The following is a 17182-nucleotide window of genomic DNA, read 5'->3' as shown; positions in this document are numbered from 1 at the left end:
AGTCTGCTTGTGAGGGAAAACCCCTGGGATTCTGTTGAGAGGGCTGAGGGGTAATTCCTGCACATCGGTGGAAGTGTGGCTCACAGTCCAAGACACTTTGTTTCCTGATAAAGTTGTCTCTGATGGATTGAAACACTTTGGTAAAAATACCTTTCAAGTGGATAATGCCCTTTTACTACATAGGTGGAATAATTTAACAAGGTTTCTGTACCCTCACTAATTGTGAATTTGTGGTTACTCTGACTAATCTGAGCTGGGCATTTTGTTTGTAGGTGAAGGCACTGCAAAGGTGTTTTCCCTCATATGCTAATCTTTTTGTTTCTTTAGGATTTCCATGACCAGAGCCAAAAGCTAATCCTGTGGTTAGCAAGTGCTGAAAGCCGGAGGAATGAAGCACAAATCACAGACCCCAATGCTGATCTCAATACAACACTGGAATGCCAGAAGGAGCTAATGGTAAGTGTAGTCTTAACTGCAGCACCTCAGCAATCAGCACAGTGAAGAGCAGGATGTTGATGTGTCTCAGTGTCTGCAGCCTGTCCTCAGACCTGCTGTACTCAGGCATGTGGGTGGTTTTTGAAATGGACCAAGATACTGCCTCTACAAAGCACTTTTCTATAATTACAAATCATAATAAAGTTGCTTATGAGCAGTCTTCATGCTGCTATCCATTTTCCAAAATTTAATGTGAATTACCTGCTGGTAGAACTATTTTTAAATGTTACAACCAGTCTCTTCAATATAACTTCATTTCCTCTGTAGCTGTAATAACAATTCCTGTGCCTTGTGGATTCTAAAGCAGGCTGTAGTGTTCTTTAAAGCTTTCCAGAGTTCTTCCTTTTGGGAAAACATCCATAAAGTGGAGGGTAACAGTCTGTTGTGCTGCTTTTTGTTTGTTTATTCTCAGCAACTGGAGAAAGAGCTGCTGGAGCAACAGCTTAATGTAAACTCCCTCCAAGAGCTCACTGCTTACCTGCTGCTGAAATCAGATGGTGATTACATTGAAGAGGAAGAGAAGGTCCATGTAATTGGAACAAAACTGAAACAGCTGATAGAACAAGTCTCTCATGACTTAAAAACAATACAAGGGAATCTGGTGAGTTGGAATTTAAATACTCCTTCATAGATCTTCCTTACTGAAAAGAAATAGCATATTGAGAGTGAAGTTTTTTATTAAAAAAAAAAAACTGACTTAAAGCTTAAGTCCTTCCACCTTCATAAGCTGAAAAAAGAAGAGTTCTGGCTGTAGGAAAAACTTCAAACTTCAGCACTCCAAGGCTAGTACAGTATTATAACAGAAGGGTTGTGCTGCCTCTGTCCTCGAGTGGTTTGAAGAGCAGAGAGGATAAAGTTCTGAGTAAGGCTTTTGATCAGGTCTTTGGTGAGGAGGTTGGACTAGATGAGCTTCCTGAAGTCCCTTCCAACCTGAATTTGTGTGATCCAAACCAGGTATCAGGCTAGGAGTGTGTAATGAACACGTAGGAGTTGAAGTCCATAGCAATGGGTTGCTGAGGCCTATCAGAGATATTTTCAGGTTAATACCTCTCTACACCCATTCCATTATAATTTCTTCAGGCTGGGTACTGTAAAACATTGCTTTATTCTGGGGAGCTGGGTATGCTTATGTGGAGGGGCAGTGGGCTGTGCACCTACAGAGGCAATGAAAGGTGGTTCTTTGCACTTCACTTATTGTCAGTTTAGAATGTGCATTTTAAAGAGGAAGCTGGTGTTATCTTTTAGGATACCAAAACATTCCTGCTAGTTCCAGATGACTTGGACTCAGGAGTGTATAATCCAGAAGAAGAGAAATCCAGCCCTGCTGTGAAGAAGGTAAGTTTTTTGGATTTTTTTTTCCTAATATTTTACTACTAGCATATAGTGTATTTTGACATATTTAGTGTGGAACTTCCTCAAGTATAATCATTTTACCTTTTAGGTCCATTTTACCTTAAAGTCTACAGCTGTCTTTTCAGATGAATTCCTTGTAGTTTCTGAAATCTGGATACTAAAAGCTATTTCTCTCAACAGGTGGCTCTCAGGAGAACTGCTGATGGCAGCAACACAAGGTAATATTTTATTTATGCCTGATCTCTTGCAAAATAGTGAATATGGAAGAGATGAGCTATGTGCCAGCAGAAACCTGGGCACCTCTGCCTTGTAGGTTGATACATGGGTGGAGGTGATTTCTGCCTACCTGTAGAGTCCCTTCTACCTGCCAGCTCTGGGCTGCCCCATAGGGAATGGTTTCCTTTAGCACTCCTGCTTCAGGACCTCTGCAGTGATGTGCAACTCTTGCTTGAGAAAATATTTTCTGTGCCAAATGTGGGATATTTTAGGTTTAAATCTTCCTTTAATTCCACCAGCATGCCTGGGGAAAAAAAACTTGCCCTTGAGAGCCACTTGGTACAAACAGACCACAAAGGACAAAGAGAGAACTTTACCTCCAGTCCATTGGGGCCTGTTCAAAGGGGAGATCTCAGTAATGCCAGGGCAAAAACCTCATCAGTGTGAATGATGTCTTTCCTTTGTGCTTCAACACCTATTTGGAATGGTCTGTTTGCCTCCTGAAATATTAAGTTTGCATCTGAAAATAGGGTAAAAAACAACTTGTTTAACTCAAACCCTGAAGTGCCTGTTCTTCTCCTTTTCAGGAGTGAAAGCCATCCACAGCCTGTGCAGGCAAACCCTCGGTCTCCCTCTTTCTTCTACCGAGTCTTACGAGCAGCTTTACCTCTCCAGTTGTTCTTCCTGCTGCTTTTGCTCCTGGCTTGCATGATCCCCTCCTCTGAGGAAGATTACAGCTGCACCCAGGCCAACAACTTCGCCCGCTCCTTCTACCCCATGCTGCGCTACACCAACGGGCCCCCCCCGACCTAGGACACCCTGCAGTCACACCAAAACACTCCTGGGTGGTGCTTTTTTCTCCCATGCTGCTCTAGCATCAATCAAGCAGCGAGATTCACATCTCAAAATGTATATCTTGACAAAATTTCAGCGTTTTTGTACGGAAAACAAAACTTTTTCTATAGATTTTTTTTAAACTGTAAGCAACACACTTTATACTTTGATGCAATAGATACACTATTTTATAGGGGCAGTGCTCTTAAGCTAGCAAGGTGTTTGGATACTGAGTTCTTAGATGCAGAAGCGACATCACAGTAATCTTAAACATAGCAGTCTGTCTTGGGTTAGCACAACACAAGGTAGGTGAAGAGGGACTTCATTTAACACAATTTCTGCACACACTTCACATTACTTGTATCTTTTGGTACTGTAGTCACTTGGTGGAAACAAAAATTGCATATTTTTGAATCTTTGTTATTGTATTTTATTCATCTATCATGTTCAGTATCATGATGCACATTTGTTTTGTTTGACATAAAGTGTTCTAGTGGTTAGGACTGCTGTGTTGTCTTTTTATACCACCTTTGAAATAAGGAATTGCTGCATTGCATGGAAATGGTTTATAATGCACATATTTTCTAGATGAACATGATTATGTAGACTATCCCTGATGTATACAAATAGTGCACTGACTTTTTTAATGAAAGTTGTTTTTTTTTTTCAGTTTTTAACCTGCTGAATAGTGTACAGTACCCTGGGAGAGAATTGTGCATTTTTATAAGCTTTGTTTTTAAAATGAAACTGGTTTGTGGGAAGTGGCTGGAGAAACACTGTGTACAGTCAGCATTGCCACTGCCCCTCGGTTGTACAGTTTGAGTACTGTCATTAAAATTTTGCCAATGTCTGCAGGACTGTGGGTGTGTCTAGTGGGGGGGACCAGCTTCGTGTTCCAGCAGTGCTGCCCCTTCCACTCCTGGAAGAGTCAATTTCTTTGCCTGCCAAGGGAGTGGTGCTGGAGGAAGCACAACCACTCACTCCCTTGCATGTCAGAGTGAGAGATCACAAATCCTGCAGTGGGACCTGTGTTCTGTGGAACAAATCCTTTCCTTTGCAACTGATTTCCTGGAGGAAGAATACAAAGTTGAACCAGTTAGTGCTTATTATTTGTTTGAATGCTGAACTATTTCCCACTCTGGAACTGACTTTCTGTAGTGGGAGTGCTGGAGTAGGGAAATGCATATGGAGGAGAGCTCAGAGCAGTAGTAAGGGCTTTGGTCAAAAGCTTTTTGTGTGTTGCAGTGAAAATGACCCAGGAATTAGCCACTTTCTGCAGTGCTTACCCATAGAAAATAAAGTCTCTGATTAGCCTGGGAGAGTTCTCCCACCCTTTCTACACTTGTCACCACTGGTGGTTGCTGGTTCCCCATCTTCTGCCAGGGGCTTTATGCAGCAAAACTGCTTTGTCCTGATGTTCAGAGAATGGCCAAACTAACAGCTTTTTCCCAGCCATGGTGGCAAACCCACTGTGGTTTATTTCCAGGATATTAAACTAAACTCATAAGCTGTGTTGAGGTGCCAGACTTGTGCTCCAGCACCAGCAGCTCTCACACTGGGGCTGTATCCAGAGATGGATCCCCTTCACCACTCACTGCACACAGCCACACAATGTCCTCTCTCCCTCTTCAATAATTATTTGATATTTTCAAAGCAATTACTTTTAAGATGGAACTCATTTAAGTTTCATCCTCTGTAGAAGTGAGCCAGCTCTAACCATCATTTCATTGCCAGGTTGTCACAAATGCCCATGAAGACCTTTCTGCCAAGAAGTAATAGGCAGTTACTGATGTGATACTCAGTTCTTCCATTAAAGAACCTGTGCAGGGGAAAAAAATTGAACAATGTTAAAAGGTCTAAGGAAAATTTCATAGCCTACAATTTCCTTTCATTATGAACAGTTATATCAAATTGTTGAGCTGATGTAATATATAAAAAGAGAAGCTTTCAAGAAATTATCTCAAAATGTCACCAAAAAAAAGTCTGGGAAATAGCTTAAATCTTTTTTTCTTCTACACCTATTTTAAATAGTTTTATTTCAAATCAATTATAATCACTCACTGTAGGCTGACACTGAAGTCTGCTTTAAACAAGTAATTTTATATTCTTTGTGTCATCATCTCTCTCAGGACTGGGTTGTTAGTGGCCAGGGAAGGAAAAAAAGTATTTCAAAGCGAGGGTAGATGGAGTAGTGAGAGCAAGCACAACCCCATTGTGGTTGTGCACATGCATTGAGAAATCAAACCAAGCCAAAGCTAGTTTTAAAGTCTTATTTTTTTGGCAGTGAGATGAAGTCTCACTCTGTTTTCAGCTTTACCTTCCCCCCTCCAGCACAGCCAATGCAATGAGAAGGCTCCAGGGAGACTTTAGAGCAACTTCTGGGACCTAAAGGGGACCTGCTAGAGAGCTGGAGATGGGCTTTGTACAAGGGGCTGGGATGTAGGATGAAGGGTGATGGCTCTAAACTGACAGAGGGCTGTGTTAGGTAGATGTTAGGAAGAAAATAATTGCTGTGAGCATGGGGAGGTGCTGGTAAAAGTTGTGCAGAGAAGCTGTGGCTGCCCCATCCCTGGAAGTGCTCAAAGCCAAGTCGGATGGGGCTTGGAGCAACCTGGTGTGGTGGAAGGTGTCCCTCAGTCACTGAGTGCACATTACTGCTCATGAGACCAGGCTGAGCTCAGCTGCAGGAGAAAAAAGAACAAAAAGCCATATATTTACATTTCTTGATGTCTGTTTAGTCAGCTGCACCAATCCATAACTGAATGAAACACAGCAGCAGACAAATACCATCAGTTCACAGAACTAAAGACAGCTGGGGGAAAGGGAGGGGCTGGAGTGTTGTGGGGTTGCTTTCTCATTACCATAACATACATAAAGTGCTTTAAAATGCATCATTTCAGTCATTTCCATTACAAACTCAGAGAGAGTGAAATGTTGAAACTAAAGTGACAGGACTCAGAACAAAACATTTTGTGGAAAACAAGCGTAGGAGATGTGCAGGAAGCACTGGTAGTGGCTATGCCAGCTCCTGTGTGACACTGTGATGAGTGAAGAAGGTTTTGTCTGTTGAGGCAATAGCAGCAGATGTTGGCATTTTTATAGCAAAGCAGTCTCATTTTCTTCGTGCACTTAAATCAAAATCGCTAACACTCAGCAATGCATGAGGAGTGTAGGTGACTCTTAAATGTAAAGATGGGAGTTAATCTCTCTCAACACAGATAATAATGTCTCTCTCAACACAGATCATAAATAAAATTAAGTCTTAGCTATGAAAGTGCCATTTAACACTTCACTTTAGTAGTAAAATACTGTGAAAAATTAATGTCAATAATACTGACATTCCATATTGCAGCAACCCACTTGCTTTTCACACTCCTGCTTGCAACAGTCTCCAGCATTGGTTTGGGCTCTGGATCAGCACAACAGATGACCACATCTTGACTGCTTTGCTGACCCACTACCTCACAGGACCTAAGGGATGTCAAACCATTTTTTCCAAGATGGATGGTGATGAGAGTAAAGATGTTTCCATGGTGTCTAGGCCTGACTGTATGGAGGTGTGAAAAGATGGCCTGGAGTAAACTTAGAGCAAACTGAGAGGTTGTGTTTGTATCCTAACAGTACGGAGAGGGTAAAATAGAATTGCTACTCCCTGGCAGAAACTTGGTTGGCATGTTCAAAACTATTCCACGGTGAGTCCCCACACCCAAAATCTGCAGCCAGAACCTCCCAGGGGGATGGAATGGAGGGTGGGGTGGATTGGAGACACCTGGCCAGGCTCTGGAGAAATCCTTGCAGGGAGGGGAGCTCTCCAGGGAGACTTGCAGCAGCTTCCAGTACCTGGAGGGGCTACAGCAAAGCTGGAGAGGGACTTTTGACAAGGGCATGGAGTGACAGGACACCTTGAGGGTGTTGAGACAGTGAAACAGGTCACCCAAAGAAGTTGTAGCTGCTCCTTTCCTGGAAATGTTCAAAGCCAGGTTGGATGGAGCTCTGAGCAACTGGGTCTAGTGGAAGGGGCAGGGGAGATGGTCCCTTCCAACCCAAACCATTCCATGATTGATAAAAGTCCAAACACAACACAAACTCTTACCTCAGAAGAGGATGATCACTGGTGACAGCTCAGAATCAATGCGCAACTTTTTGGCCCTCACTGCATTTTTTGGCTCCACTAAACCACTGTAATGATACAAGTATCTTTCATACTCCCCAGCTCATCAAGAGTAAAATTAAAAATTCCAGCACTTAGAACACTTGAAAGGATGCTCCCCTTTCACCATGATGATCCCTGTGTAGATTTATCATTCATTCAGCAAGGAATTAATATGACTGTGGAAATATGCATATTTATTGAGAAAGAAAAATCTTCAAATGCTTTGTTTGCTGACCTATCTTAGTTTGCTGTTTTATAGGAGCACTTACCCTCTTGGGCACTATCTCAAGGGAGAATGATTCAACACATCTACATATCTTTCCCCCACACTGTCCTCTCTGACTGGAAACATGCCAGCACTAAAAATGGGTGATTTGATGGAAGACAGAGGTGTGGAAAAGGTCTCACATTCCTGAAGACAAAGCATTTCACCTGTCTGAAACCACATTTCTTTTAAAAAAAGAGAAAAGAAAGAAAACAGCTGAGATGGTTTTACCGTCTGATCCCAGTTCCAGACTTGAGAGCGGAAGCTCAGCTTGTTTTCCTTATGTGTGCTGGTAAAAAGTTTGGCCTTCCTTCCTTTTTTTTTTCTTTAATTAATGGCAATTGTTCCTCTTGCCTGAGCCAGGCTAGCTCATCTCTGTGAACATCCCAGAACTGCAGCACGATTTCTCCAAGCAGCAGCAGCACCTCTGCCAGGTCCCAGCAGAAGCTGAGTTACAGCCAAGCAGTAAAGGAAAGCAATAGAACAATAAAAAGCAATAAAATAAAAATAAAAATAAAAAATAAAGCAATAGAACACCCCCTCCTTGGAGCCCCTGCAGGTCCTGAGGGCTCCACTCATCCAGTGAGACTGGAAAAGCCCCGATATCCAAATGGAAGCACAGTGTGACAGCTCTGCTCGAGGCTGGCAGGGACAGCGATGTCCACATGGGAATGCAGCATCTGAAACAGTCTGGGGGATCCAGACCAGAGACAAACCCCACACCTCTCTCAGGAGACCCAGGCAGCCTCATTTGGTCACTGCCACACACCTCCCCGTGCTGCTGGAGATGAGCATCTTCTCCTCATCCCAGCATGAACACAGCTACATTAATCCAGACTCCACAGCTGTTGACTTTCACCCATTTTAAAACACCACTAGTAACTTTTAATAAAATCATGTTGAGCAAGACAAAAAGTAGGTTAAAATCACATCATTTTCCCATTTGCACTGTACTAATAGCAACATATATGAACACCACCACACAGCACAAAACTGCAGCATATCCCTTTTACAGAGTCAATCCACAACAAATTTCCATTTAGAAGGTAATTTCATGATTTATACCCAGTCTTTCCCTTTTTCTTTTCAAAAGGTTTGTTCCAAGATGGTACATAAATCCAGTGCTTTTAAAGCAAAACAAACAAACAAACAAATCACTTAAACATTTCCTCAAAAAACTGTATTAAACCAAAAGATTACACAGGATAAGGAAAATCAGAGAAAGATCAAGACAACAGGCAATGAGGCCAGAACAATCAAGCCCAAGAAATACTGAGACGGGTTTGTTTCACAGCAAAACATCTCTCAAAACGAAAGTACTAATAAATTCCAGACTGTACTCACATTTTTTTCCTTTTTTTCATTGTAAATTTTACACATCTTTAGAAGGACACTGCTATATTACAGTTTCTTAAAAACAATAAAAAGGCAGAGAGTAAAAATTTAGATCAGCAGCAGCATCTGGTATAGTACAAGATCAAAACAGACAATAGATGTGTAACTCACTGAAAACCTCCTATAAAAAAGACTGTCCTTGGCTTTAAAAAACCATCAAGATTAATGGTTTGACTAATATTCAAAATATGCAAATGGCATACTAATCAAAGTCCCTAATGCAAAAGACTTCTTGGCTCAAAGTAGACTTTTGGTGTGATCCCAATTTATTTCACTATAATGCCCAGAACATGCATGTGCTATATTTAAATGTTTCCATGTAGAGAGACATTTACCAGAATAAATGATGCCACCCTGCTAATCTCTGAGGTCATCAGCCAGGCCTTTTTATCAGGTTTTTTTGTTTTTTTTTTTACTCAGTGCAGCTTAAACACATGCAGAAATCAGCACAAAAAAGAAGTTTAAATCACTACATCTTCAGTGTAATTCAAACAAGTCATCACACTTGCAAAGCAAAGTAGTGCTTTACATTATCCCCATCTTTAAATTATCTTTACATTTACCATTATCCCCATCCTCGCTCTTTGAGGGCTCCTATAAAGATATGAAGACCACAGCACAAGGTGCCATGCATGCTGAGAACAAGCAAGCAGCAAACCTCAGGGCAGCAGACAAAAACAGATCCCCATCCATGTTCCCATCCAGTGCCTCACCCCCTGCAAGAGGTTTTGGGTGGGCAGGATGTAATTCCACACACCAGTCAAAGGGGTGGGAAGATTTTTTTTTTTTCTAGCTGGTTTCACAAGGCCTGATCAGCAGATCATATACAAATACAAACAGTTAATATTCACAGAGCAACTTCTTGTACCTAATTATTAGAATAGATTTAACATCATTAATAAATATATAAAACAACATGATAATCTCACAGACAAAACACATTTCAAAGGTCAGCATTGACTGAAATATTCAGACGATTTCGTCACTGCTTAAAGCACTGAAGAAATATAAGCAGATAATAATGTGAGTGTTGAGAACAGGCTCAAAAAATACAAACTTAAGATCAATTTAAACTTTCTGCAGAGGCTCTGAACTGATCCTAGAAGCTTTTTCAAATGACCTTCAAATGAAGGCCCTTGCAGCCATTGCATATTTGAGAATAAGCTCCTTCACACTGTCTGTATCTCGGCACTTTATCTAGATCAGCTACAGAGCAGGCATTCCCCAGGGACCAGCACACAGAGGTACATCTGTCCCAAATGATGCTGTTCTACACTTCACACCATCCCATGCTGAAAGAGGACATTGTTCAGTCAATGCTTAAAAGTCTTGCTCTGGGAGACAGAGACCAACATGTTTTTTCCAAGCTTCTTCTGCCATCTCAAACCTGTCCCTTTACCTCTCCCTCTCAGTTCTGCCTCTGAGAAGGAGAGGCAGCGATTCCCTGTCCCACAGTGCTGTTCTGAGGCTTGATTTCATAAGGTGCTTTTGCAGAGTCTCAGAAAAGGCACTATAGCAGTGCAGCTGTTGCAATGTCAGAAACACAGACAGAGGTGAGCGCCCCGCGGCCTCTCCCGAGACACCGATGTGCAAATCCAGAAGGGATGAGAACTCACACTAGGTCACACTTCTGCAGCCCCATCACAGCAGTTCTGTTTTCTCCCATAGCTCTGAAAAAGCCTCACATTTCCAGGTCTTGACACAATTACTGGGGTGCCCCATTCCTCAGGCTGTCTCCAGGCTCCATTTGCTCCAGTGGGCCAAACTCGGGGTGTGTGGCCGGGGACTTCCTTTGCCCTCGGAGAGTGTGAGCATTCAACATCTCCAGCAGCAGGTCATACACTGGCACCACATTCTTACACTTCATGCTAAGGAGATGCTCCATTCCCTTGTTACTGTGCAGGAGAACAGAAAATAACTCAGCAGTCTGGTTACAACAGTGCAGAGAAGAAAAACATGCTTCATCATGGTTCCAAGAGAGTCCCTTTTTGTAATTCAGATTTAAGAGGATTTAAATGCTGTGGTCCCTGAGATCACTTACCACTGCCAACAGTAGCAACATCCCAATATTTTAAGGCTGAATGTTCTACTATTTAGAGAAGCAAGTTTTGTTTTACACCATACAAATTCTTTCAGGAAATAATTCAGATGTACCGACACTGTTGAAATTAAAGGAAAAGCTTCTTGGATGCTGTAAAGGTGGGAGGCCCCATTCTGAAGCTTTATGCAAAAGGAGGATTTACTACATGCAGTTTACTAATGACTAGCTACCTCTCCTACCTACCTGAGTAGGAAGACCTAATTACCCAGCCAATTTCAAGCACTTTGTTTACTCTCTGCATGTCCAGTGAGAGGATCTTGCAGGTGGCTGCAGACTTTAGAATTAATCTTTCTGTTATGCAGTAAAATACAATGACACCTTGCCAGCTTGAACACTCAGCACAGTATCATGGTTTGGACTAAAAATGGTTCTTGCCATTGCAGTCACATATATTTATACACCAGATACACTCAGGGGTTTGGGGCTGAGATCTAAGGGTGCTTGCTCAACACCAAATACATCCCAGCAGAGAGCCAGCATGCAGCTGAGCTGGTGGGTTGGGCTGGGAGAGGGGCAATGCTTCCAGATAAACGTGGTTCTGCTACAATTCAAGAGTTATGAATATGTTAATGGCAAGAAGAAATTGCAGCCCCTCTCCCATACCCAGCTCTCAATTATTTCCAGAACAAAGCCTAATTGATTGACCAGCACTGAGCAACCTAAAGGAGACAGGACACAACAAGCAGCCTCCAGACTCTGGCTGAGGGAGATACAGCAAAAAGGATCTTGGTTTAATGAGAAAATATAAAAAATTCACAAAGATGCATGATGTTTGTTCACAGAATGCTAAAACAGCTCCTGCAAAGCTGTGCTGTGGAGTCACATCATTGAGCACAATCCAGATGAGACAGAGTTCACTTCTGGCTGGTGCTGGAGCTTTTGCAAGGCCACAAACTGACTGTTAAAATCTGTCTTTCAGCACCATCAGGTCCCTGCTGCTGCCCTTTGCTCTCCCAGGATGTTTATTGCAAATGTGGCCATCCCCTTTTCAGTGTCTCTATAGATGTGCCCAGCTCTCCTTTGTGTTCTCCAGCCTGTCCCACGATCTCTTCCCTGGAGAAGGCAGCCCCAAGTCAAGCCATGAGACAACTTAGTCAATAGCTGGCCTCTGGGTAATAATTTAAAATGACAAACAGAGTGAAAATTAAAACCTCACTTTGTAGGATCTGCCTTTCAGTCTGCTGTACCACAAGCATAGATGGAACTGGAGCCACTTCCCACAGAAAAAATCAGGGGCCTGATACTGATGTAGCATTAGTCATTTGGTAAATCTCTGTGGCTCCACATAAAAGACAACAAATTTGGTCTAGGAAAAACATGTCCCCCAAAATCCACTTTGTTCTACCAAAGCGCACACTGCAGATCAGTTTTGGAACAGATTTTCATTTTGAACGGAAGGGTTTTGACACTGGGTGGGGTGTTCTTCTGAAAGGCTCAATTTCTGTTATTGTTAAACTTTTCAGGCAGACACATAATGAATAATTTAATGTAATAAGGTTAAGACAGCATTTTAGTATCATCACATCACTGAGTCCCAGCAAGCACTTGAGTTTACTCCCTGTTCTGTTGTGCTAGGAAGGAAAGCCTCCCAGTGACAGAGGTGAAGAGCAGCACCAGGACTCCCTCAGGAGTGCTCTGGAGTTCCAGACACCTCTTTTTTGCTGTAATAAACAAACACTAACATAGCACAAGTGTTACACACACTCTGTAAACTGTACCTGGCGTGTCTGACGTGGGAGAGGAGCATCAGCAAATTGGCCAGGCGAGTTGTCTGCTGCTGGGAGGGGATCCCGCTCTTGGCAATAACCCACACCAAAGCCTCTGTGACCACGTTGAGCAGGTGGTGCAGTTTCCTGTTGCTTTCAGGTTCCTCTGCTGACAAGGGGAACATGCCTAACCAGAGAAGAGGAGGAAATATTTGCTGCTAATAAGGAAGGAAAAAAAAAGCTACGGCTGGAGATTTTTTATCATATGTAATATTTCAACATAATACATAACATCTCATTAGAGATGATACCTTCCCTGACACCCCCCTCAAGACTATACAAATGATGCTCCATATGCCACATCAAGCATGAATTTGATGGCCCCATCATTTGCAAAGTGAGGAATTCTCCCAAATCCTCCCAAGACAAGTTGCACATAGACCCTTCAGTCAGGGCATGACATGCTCTCCACTTTCCAGGATTTTTTTTCCCCCTGTACCCTGTTTTTTGAACTATAATATTAGGTTTGTTCTAATCCCTTCTTGTTGGAAAAAAAACCTTTTCCCTGAGTATATAGTAGGGAGGGAGGAGAACATGGTCAGTGACACTGCTCAGAGTGACCCAGCTGGTCATGGTCTCCCTACAGATCACTAAGGGTGTCATAATACAGCACATGTCTGCAGTGAGAAACCTTGAAAGTCAGCAAAAGGAAAACAAAAAGAAAAGAAAAGAGGTTTGGGTGTATGGACAATGAAAAAAATAAATCACTAGGAAGGTCTGGAAACACAATAACATTATTGATAAAGCAGAAGAGACGTGGGACAAGGGAAAGAAAAAAACCTCAACAGTCCCTCCTGAGATACTTATGGAAGGAGAGAGCTCCAGAACACCTTGAAAATTTGGGGGCAAATTATTAACTTTGTCAAGAAAGTAGAGTAGAAGAAGGAAAAGGACAGATATTTTGGGACATGAACTTTGAAGAAAATAAGGCTGATGAATGTGGAGTTTGGGGGTTTGGGGCTGGGGTTTTTTTGTATTTTAGGAAAAGATAGAAGAACAGCTTTTCTTGTCTCTTGAAACAGTGGTATCCACAGAATCATAGAATCATCTAGGTTGGAAAAACCTTTAAGATCATCAAGTCCAACCTTTGACCCAGTGCTACCAAGGCCTCTAAAGCACATCCCCAAGTGCCACATCTCCAGACCTTCTACATCCCTTCAGGGATGGTGACTCCACCACTTGCCTGGGCAACCTGTTCCAATGCCTGTCCAACCTTCTGGTAAATAAATTGTTCTAATATCCAATCTAAACCACTACTGGTGCAGGTTGAGGCCATTTCCTCTCATCATCATGATGAAATCCTATCTCCTATCATCATCATCATGGCTTTCCAAGCACTGTTTCCCCAGCCTGTGTCACTGCAGGAGGTTTTTGTGGCCAAAGTGCAGGGGGACCCAGCACCTGGTCCTGTTGAACCTCGTGCTGTTGGTCTTGACCCATCAATCCAGCCTGTCCAGATTCTTCTGCAGATCCTTCCTACCCTCCAGCAGATCAACACTACAACCCAAACAAGTGGGCAAAGTGGGATTGAAGCTGGACTGTTCCCCTTCAGTACTGGACTAAGAATTATGCAGCAGCTTCTTGCTGAAGGCAATAGATGTAAATAGTTTAGCTGCTATTTTGTTGTAGGATTTTGGTTTTGTCAATATTGACTACAAAATGTTCTGGGCAAAAAATTATTTTTTACTGCAGGCTACCCTAAACTTGCAAACATTCACCTTGTCTAAAAGGCTGCAAATCAGAACTCCTGTCCTGAAACTCATCTTCAGAGCTGTAGAGTACTTCCAATCATCTCTAACCAACTCATTACCATTAAATAGGAACATTTAAGCCCCATTAGTCATTACTCAGTTGAGTAACTAGTATTACCAGAATTACTAGAATTAAGAATTAAGGACAGGTTTGTAGGGCTTTTGCTGCCACAGCAACTTTACACATGACTGGGATCCACAGAGATAGGAGCAAAATTTCCCATTGAAAAGGACAGATCCACAGCCCAAGCCATGAGCCCCACCTTGTGAGAAGCTATCAGAACTTGGGGTCTTTAATGCAGTTCTTAGAAAGGACATAGACCCTAAATACAGCAAATTATACAGCTTAGAAGTTTCCCAAGAAAAAATCTTTACAATCTGTCAGAGACAAGTCTTTTCCTATTATTCTCTTCCAACAGTTTTTTATGATTTGACATTTTGGGTTTCTTGAGGCTGATTTCCCAGCCACCCTCAAAATAAAAGGTACCATTTGGTGAGTATTAGAGCCAAGCACATACTCACTGGAATTGAGGAGGATCATTGCCTTGACACACAGATACTCCTTGTGCTGCAGTTTCAGCTCTCGGAACCTCGAGGTCATGGCCAGGAGCATATCAAAGATCTCCAAAATTCCCTCTACACATTTCCCCTCATCCCTATGGAAACACATTCAACATGTTACCAAAAAGTAGAATTAAGGAACTGACTCAGACAGATAAAGCATGAAAGGGGCTGCAAAAAGCCTGTCTTAGGGAGAATTTAAAAGCTCTATCATTAAATTTAAATTGAAAATTACACTGGTATGAAAGGTCAGCATTCATAAAAAACTGATTTTCTTGTTAAAGTGCAAGCTGGATTGACCATAAGTGTGATCATATTCCTGTATCCTCTCAGCCTGTATAATTCTGGATAATCAGTTTGAAATCTTGTAGTGCAAGGCATAGTACCACCTTGAATAATTTTCCAGATTTGTTTCACAAGGAGTTACCCACAACCAATAATATGATGTTTGTACCCAATGGAGGCCTCAGGACTTGGTAAAAAAGAAAGACTTCCTAAAATAAGTTTCTTGGAATAACAAGACATTTTTAAAGAATGAAACATCTCTTGTCCCTATCTCCTGGCACTTTTTTCTGTGTAGGAATTGAAAGGTATTTGGGGTTTTGGTGGTTTTGTGGTTTGGTTATTTTTGTATTTGCAAGTGTTTACAGAATACTATGTTCTCCATCTTGGGTATGAGAAGTGGTCCTATTTTCAGATCTGAAAAACACCCCAAACAAGTCATTCCTATTTCTTTAAAATTCAGCAGTGGCAAAGTTCAAACTACTGAAGTTGCTGTTCCAGTTTTTTTGTTAGTTGTATTTTATATGTACTGGACTAAACCAGCGATTATGCTCTACAACAACAGTACTCAAAGGGAGGCTTCTTAGACCCTTTGTAACAGACTTTTTTCTCTGCAATGTTTTTAAGATGAGACAGATTTAAACACAGCAGTGTGGTAAAATAAAAGAAATTTACTGGATCCCAAGAGAAAGGTGCTGAGCCTTCAGGCTGGAGGCAGGAACATGCAGGTAACACCACCTAGGGGCAGCAGGTTCTGCCTGCAAAAAGTATTTTTTACTGCCCAGTTTCCTGCATTCCTCAGAGCAAAAAAGAATATTAAGCTTTAGAGAAGGACAGGCAGCTGCCAGATTGAAAACAAGGCCAGAGGTTCCAGAGAAACATTGTCTGCAAAGATTATGTATGAAATGTATCTGAAGGCTCCAGGGAGGCCTCAGAGCCCCTTCCAGTGCCTGAAAGGGCTCCAAGAGAGCTGGAGAGGGGCTTTGGACAAGGGCCTGGAGGGACAGGACAAGAAGGAATGGCTTCAAATGGAAAGAGAGTTTAGATTACAGATTAGGAAGAAGTTCTTGACTGTGAGGGTGTGAGCAGGACAGGGTGCCCAGAGCAGCTGTGGCTGCCCCATCCCTGGAAGTGTTCAAGGCCAGGCTGGATGGGGCTTTGAGCCACCTGCTCTGGTGGAAAGTGTCCCTGCCCCCAGCAGGGTGGTGGAATGAGATGATTATTAAGGTCCCTTCTAACCCAAACCATTCTAGGATTCTAAGTTCAAAGATAAAAACAGTCAAGTTATAGACCAGGTTCATATAAAAATGTCCTGAATAAAATTACAGCATGCCCAGACACATGTAAGCTCCCACTCTGCCATGTCTTGAGGAAATGAAGAAATTATATAAGAAATATTCTTACTCTATTCAGCACATATTAACTCTTGAGCAATTAAATGTATTGTACATTTTCATCAATTTCTGATTACACTGAACAGTGAAGCATGTCCTTGCATTGAATTTTATATGAGAAAATTATATTTATTTCCTCTGTTTTATAAATTAATTTTTTTTCTTTATTAGTCAATTTTACCTATCTGTATCTACAACAATAATTATTGATTGCAAGCCACAGAACTGCTGTAAATCTGAATTTTCCCAGTCTGAAAAGGCTAAAATACATTTTAAGACTACCCATGAGAGTATATTGCTTCCCTGACTTTTTACCATTATGAAGCTCAGGTCAAATCCTTGCAAGGTTCTGTAGAAAAACATCCTTACTAATCCATATTCTCCCTTCCTGGTACATGATGCTATGAAGAAATGATTTTTAAATTTGAAAATACCCTGCTGTGCCTTGAAAAAATATTCTTAGTATCCAGCATCAAGCTAGGGGTCTTTAAATCCCTCTTGGCTAGTGTTCCAATGTTCACTATTATAGCTTAACTATGAAGCCTGCTGTAGTGGCAGGAACAAAACCAGGCAGGAAACTTATTAAAAATAATTAAAAATATTGCCTGACACTGTA

General features: G+C 41.9%; 2 protein-coding genes across 4 annotated transcripts in view; one reads left to right on the top strand and one right to left on the bottom strand.

Moving 5' to 3' along the window:
- SYNE2 (spectrin repeat containing nuclear envelope protein 2) overlaps window positions 1–3752 on the top strand; it is a 156149-nt gene extending 152397 nt beyond the window's left edge. For both annotated transcript variants that reach the window (XM_015630686.2, XM_015630685.2), the window contains 5 exons: window positions 328–456; window positions 908–1096; window positions 1741–1830; window positions 2029–2066; window positions 2652–3752. In XM_015630686.2, the coding sequence (XP_015486172.1) occupies window positions 328–456; window positions 908–1096; window positions 1741–1830; window positions 2029–2066; window positions 2652–2877 (672 nt within the window). In that variant the 3' untranslated portion in view covers window positions 2878–3752. The remainder of the gene's footprint in view (window positions 1–327; window positions 457–907; window positions 1097–1740; window positions 1831–2028; window positions 2067–2651) is intronic.
- A 4412-nt stretch (window positions 3753–8164) lies between these two features.
- The window catches only part of ESR2 (estrogen receptor 2), a 33995-nt gene continuing 24977 nt past the window's right edge, over window positions 8165–17182 (bottom strand). For both annotated transcript variants that reach the window (XM_015631970.3, XM_015631968.3), the window contains exons 7-9: window positions 14852–14985; window positions 12531–12705; window positions 8165–10606 (exon numbers count right to left, since the gene is read on the bottom strand). In XM_015631970.3, the coding sequence (XP_015487456.1) occupies window positions 10417–10606; window positions 12531–12705; window positions 14852–14985 (499 nt within the window). In that variant the 3' untranslated portion in view covers window positions 8165–10416. The remainder of the gene's footprint in view (window positions 10607–12530; window positions 12706–14851; window positions 14986–17182) is intronic.

The sequence above is a fragment of the Parus major genome, chromosome 5, assembly GCF_001522545.3.
Source record: "Parus major isolate Abel chromosome 5, Parus_major1.1, whole genome shotgun sequence".
NCBI lineage: Eukaryota > Metazoa > Chordata > Aves > Passeriformes > Paridae > Parus > Parus major.
The sequence above is the reverse complement of the archived record's forward strand: the minus strand, read 5'-3'. Positions and strand labels throughout refer to the sequence as shown.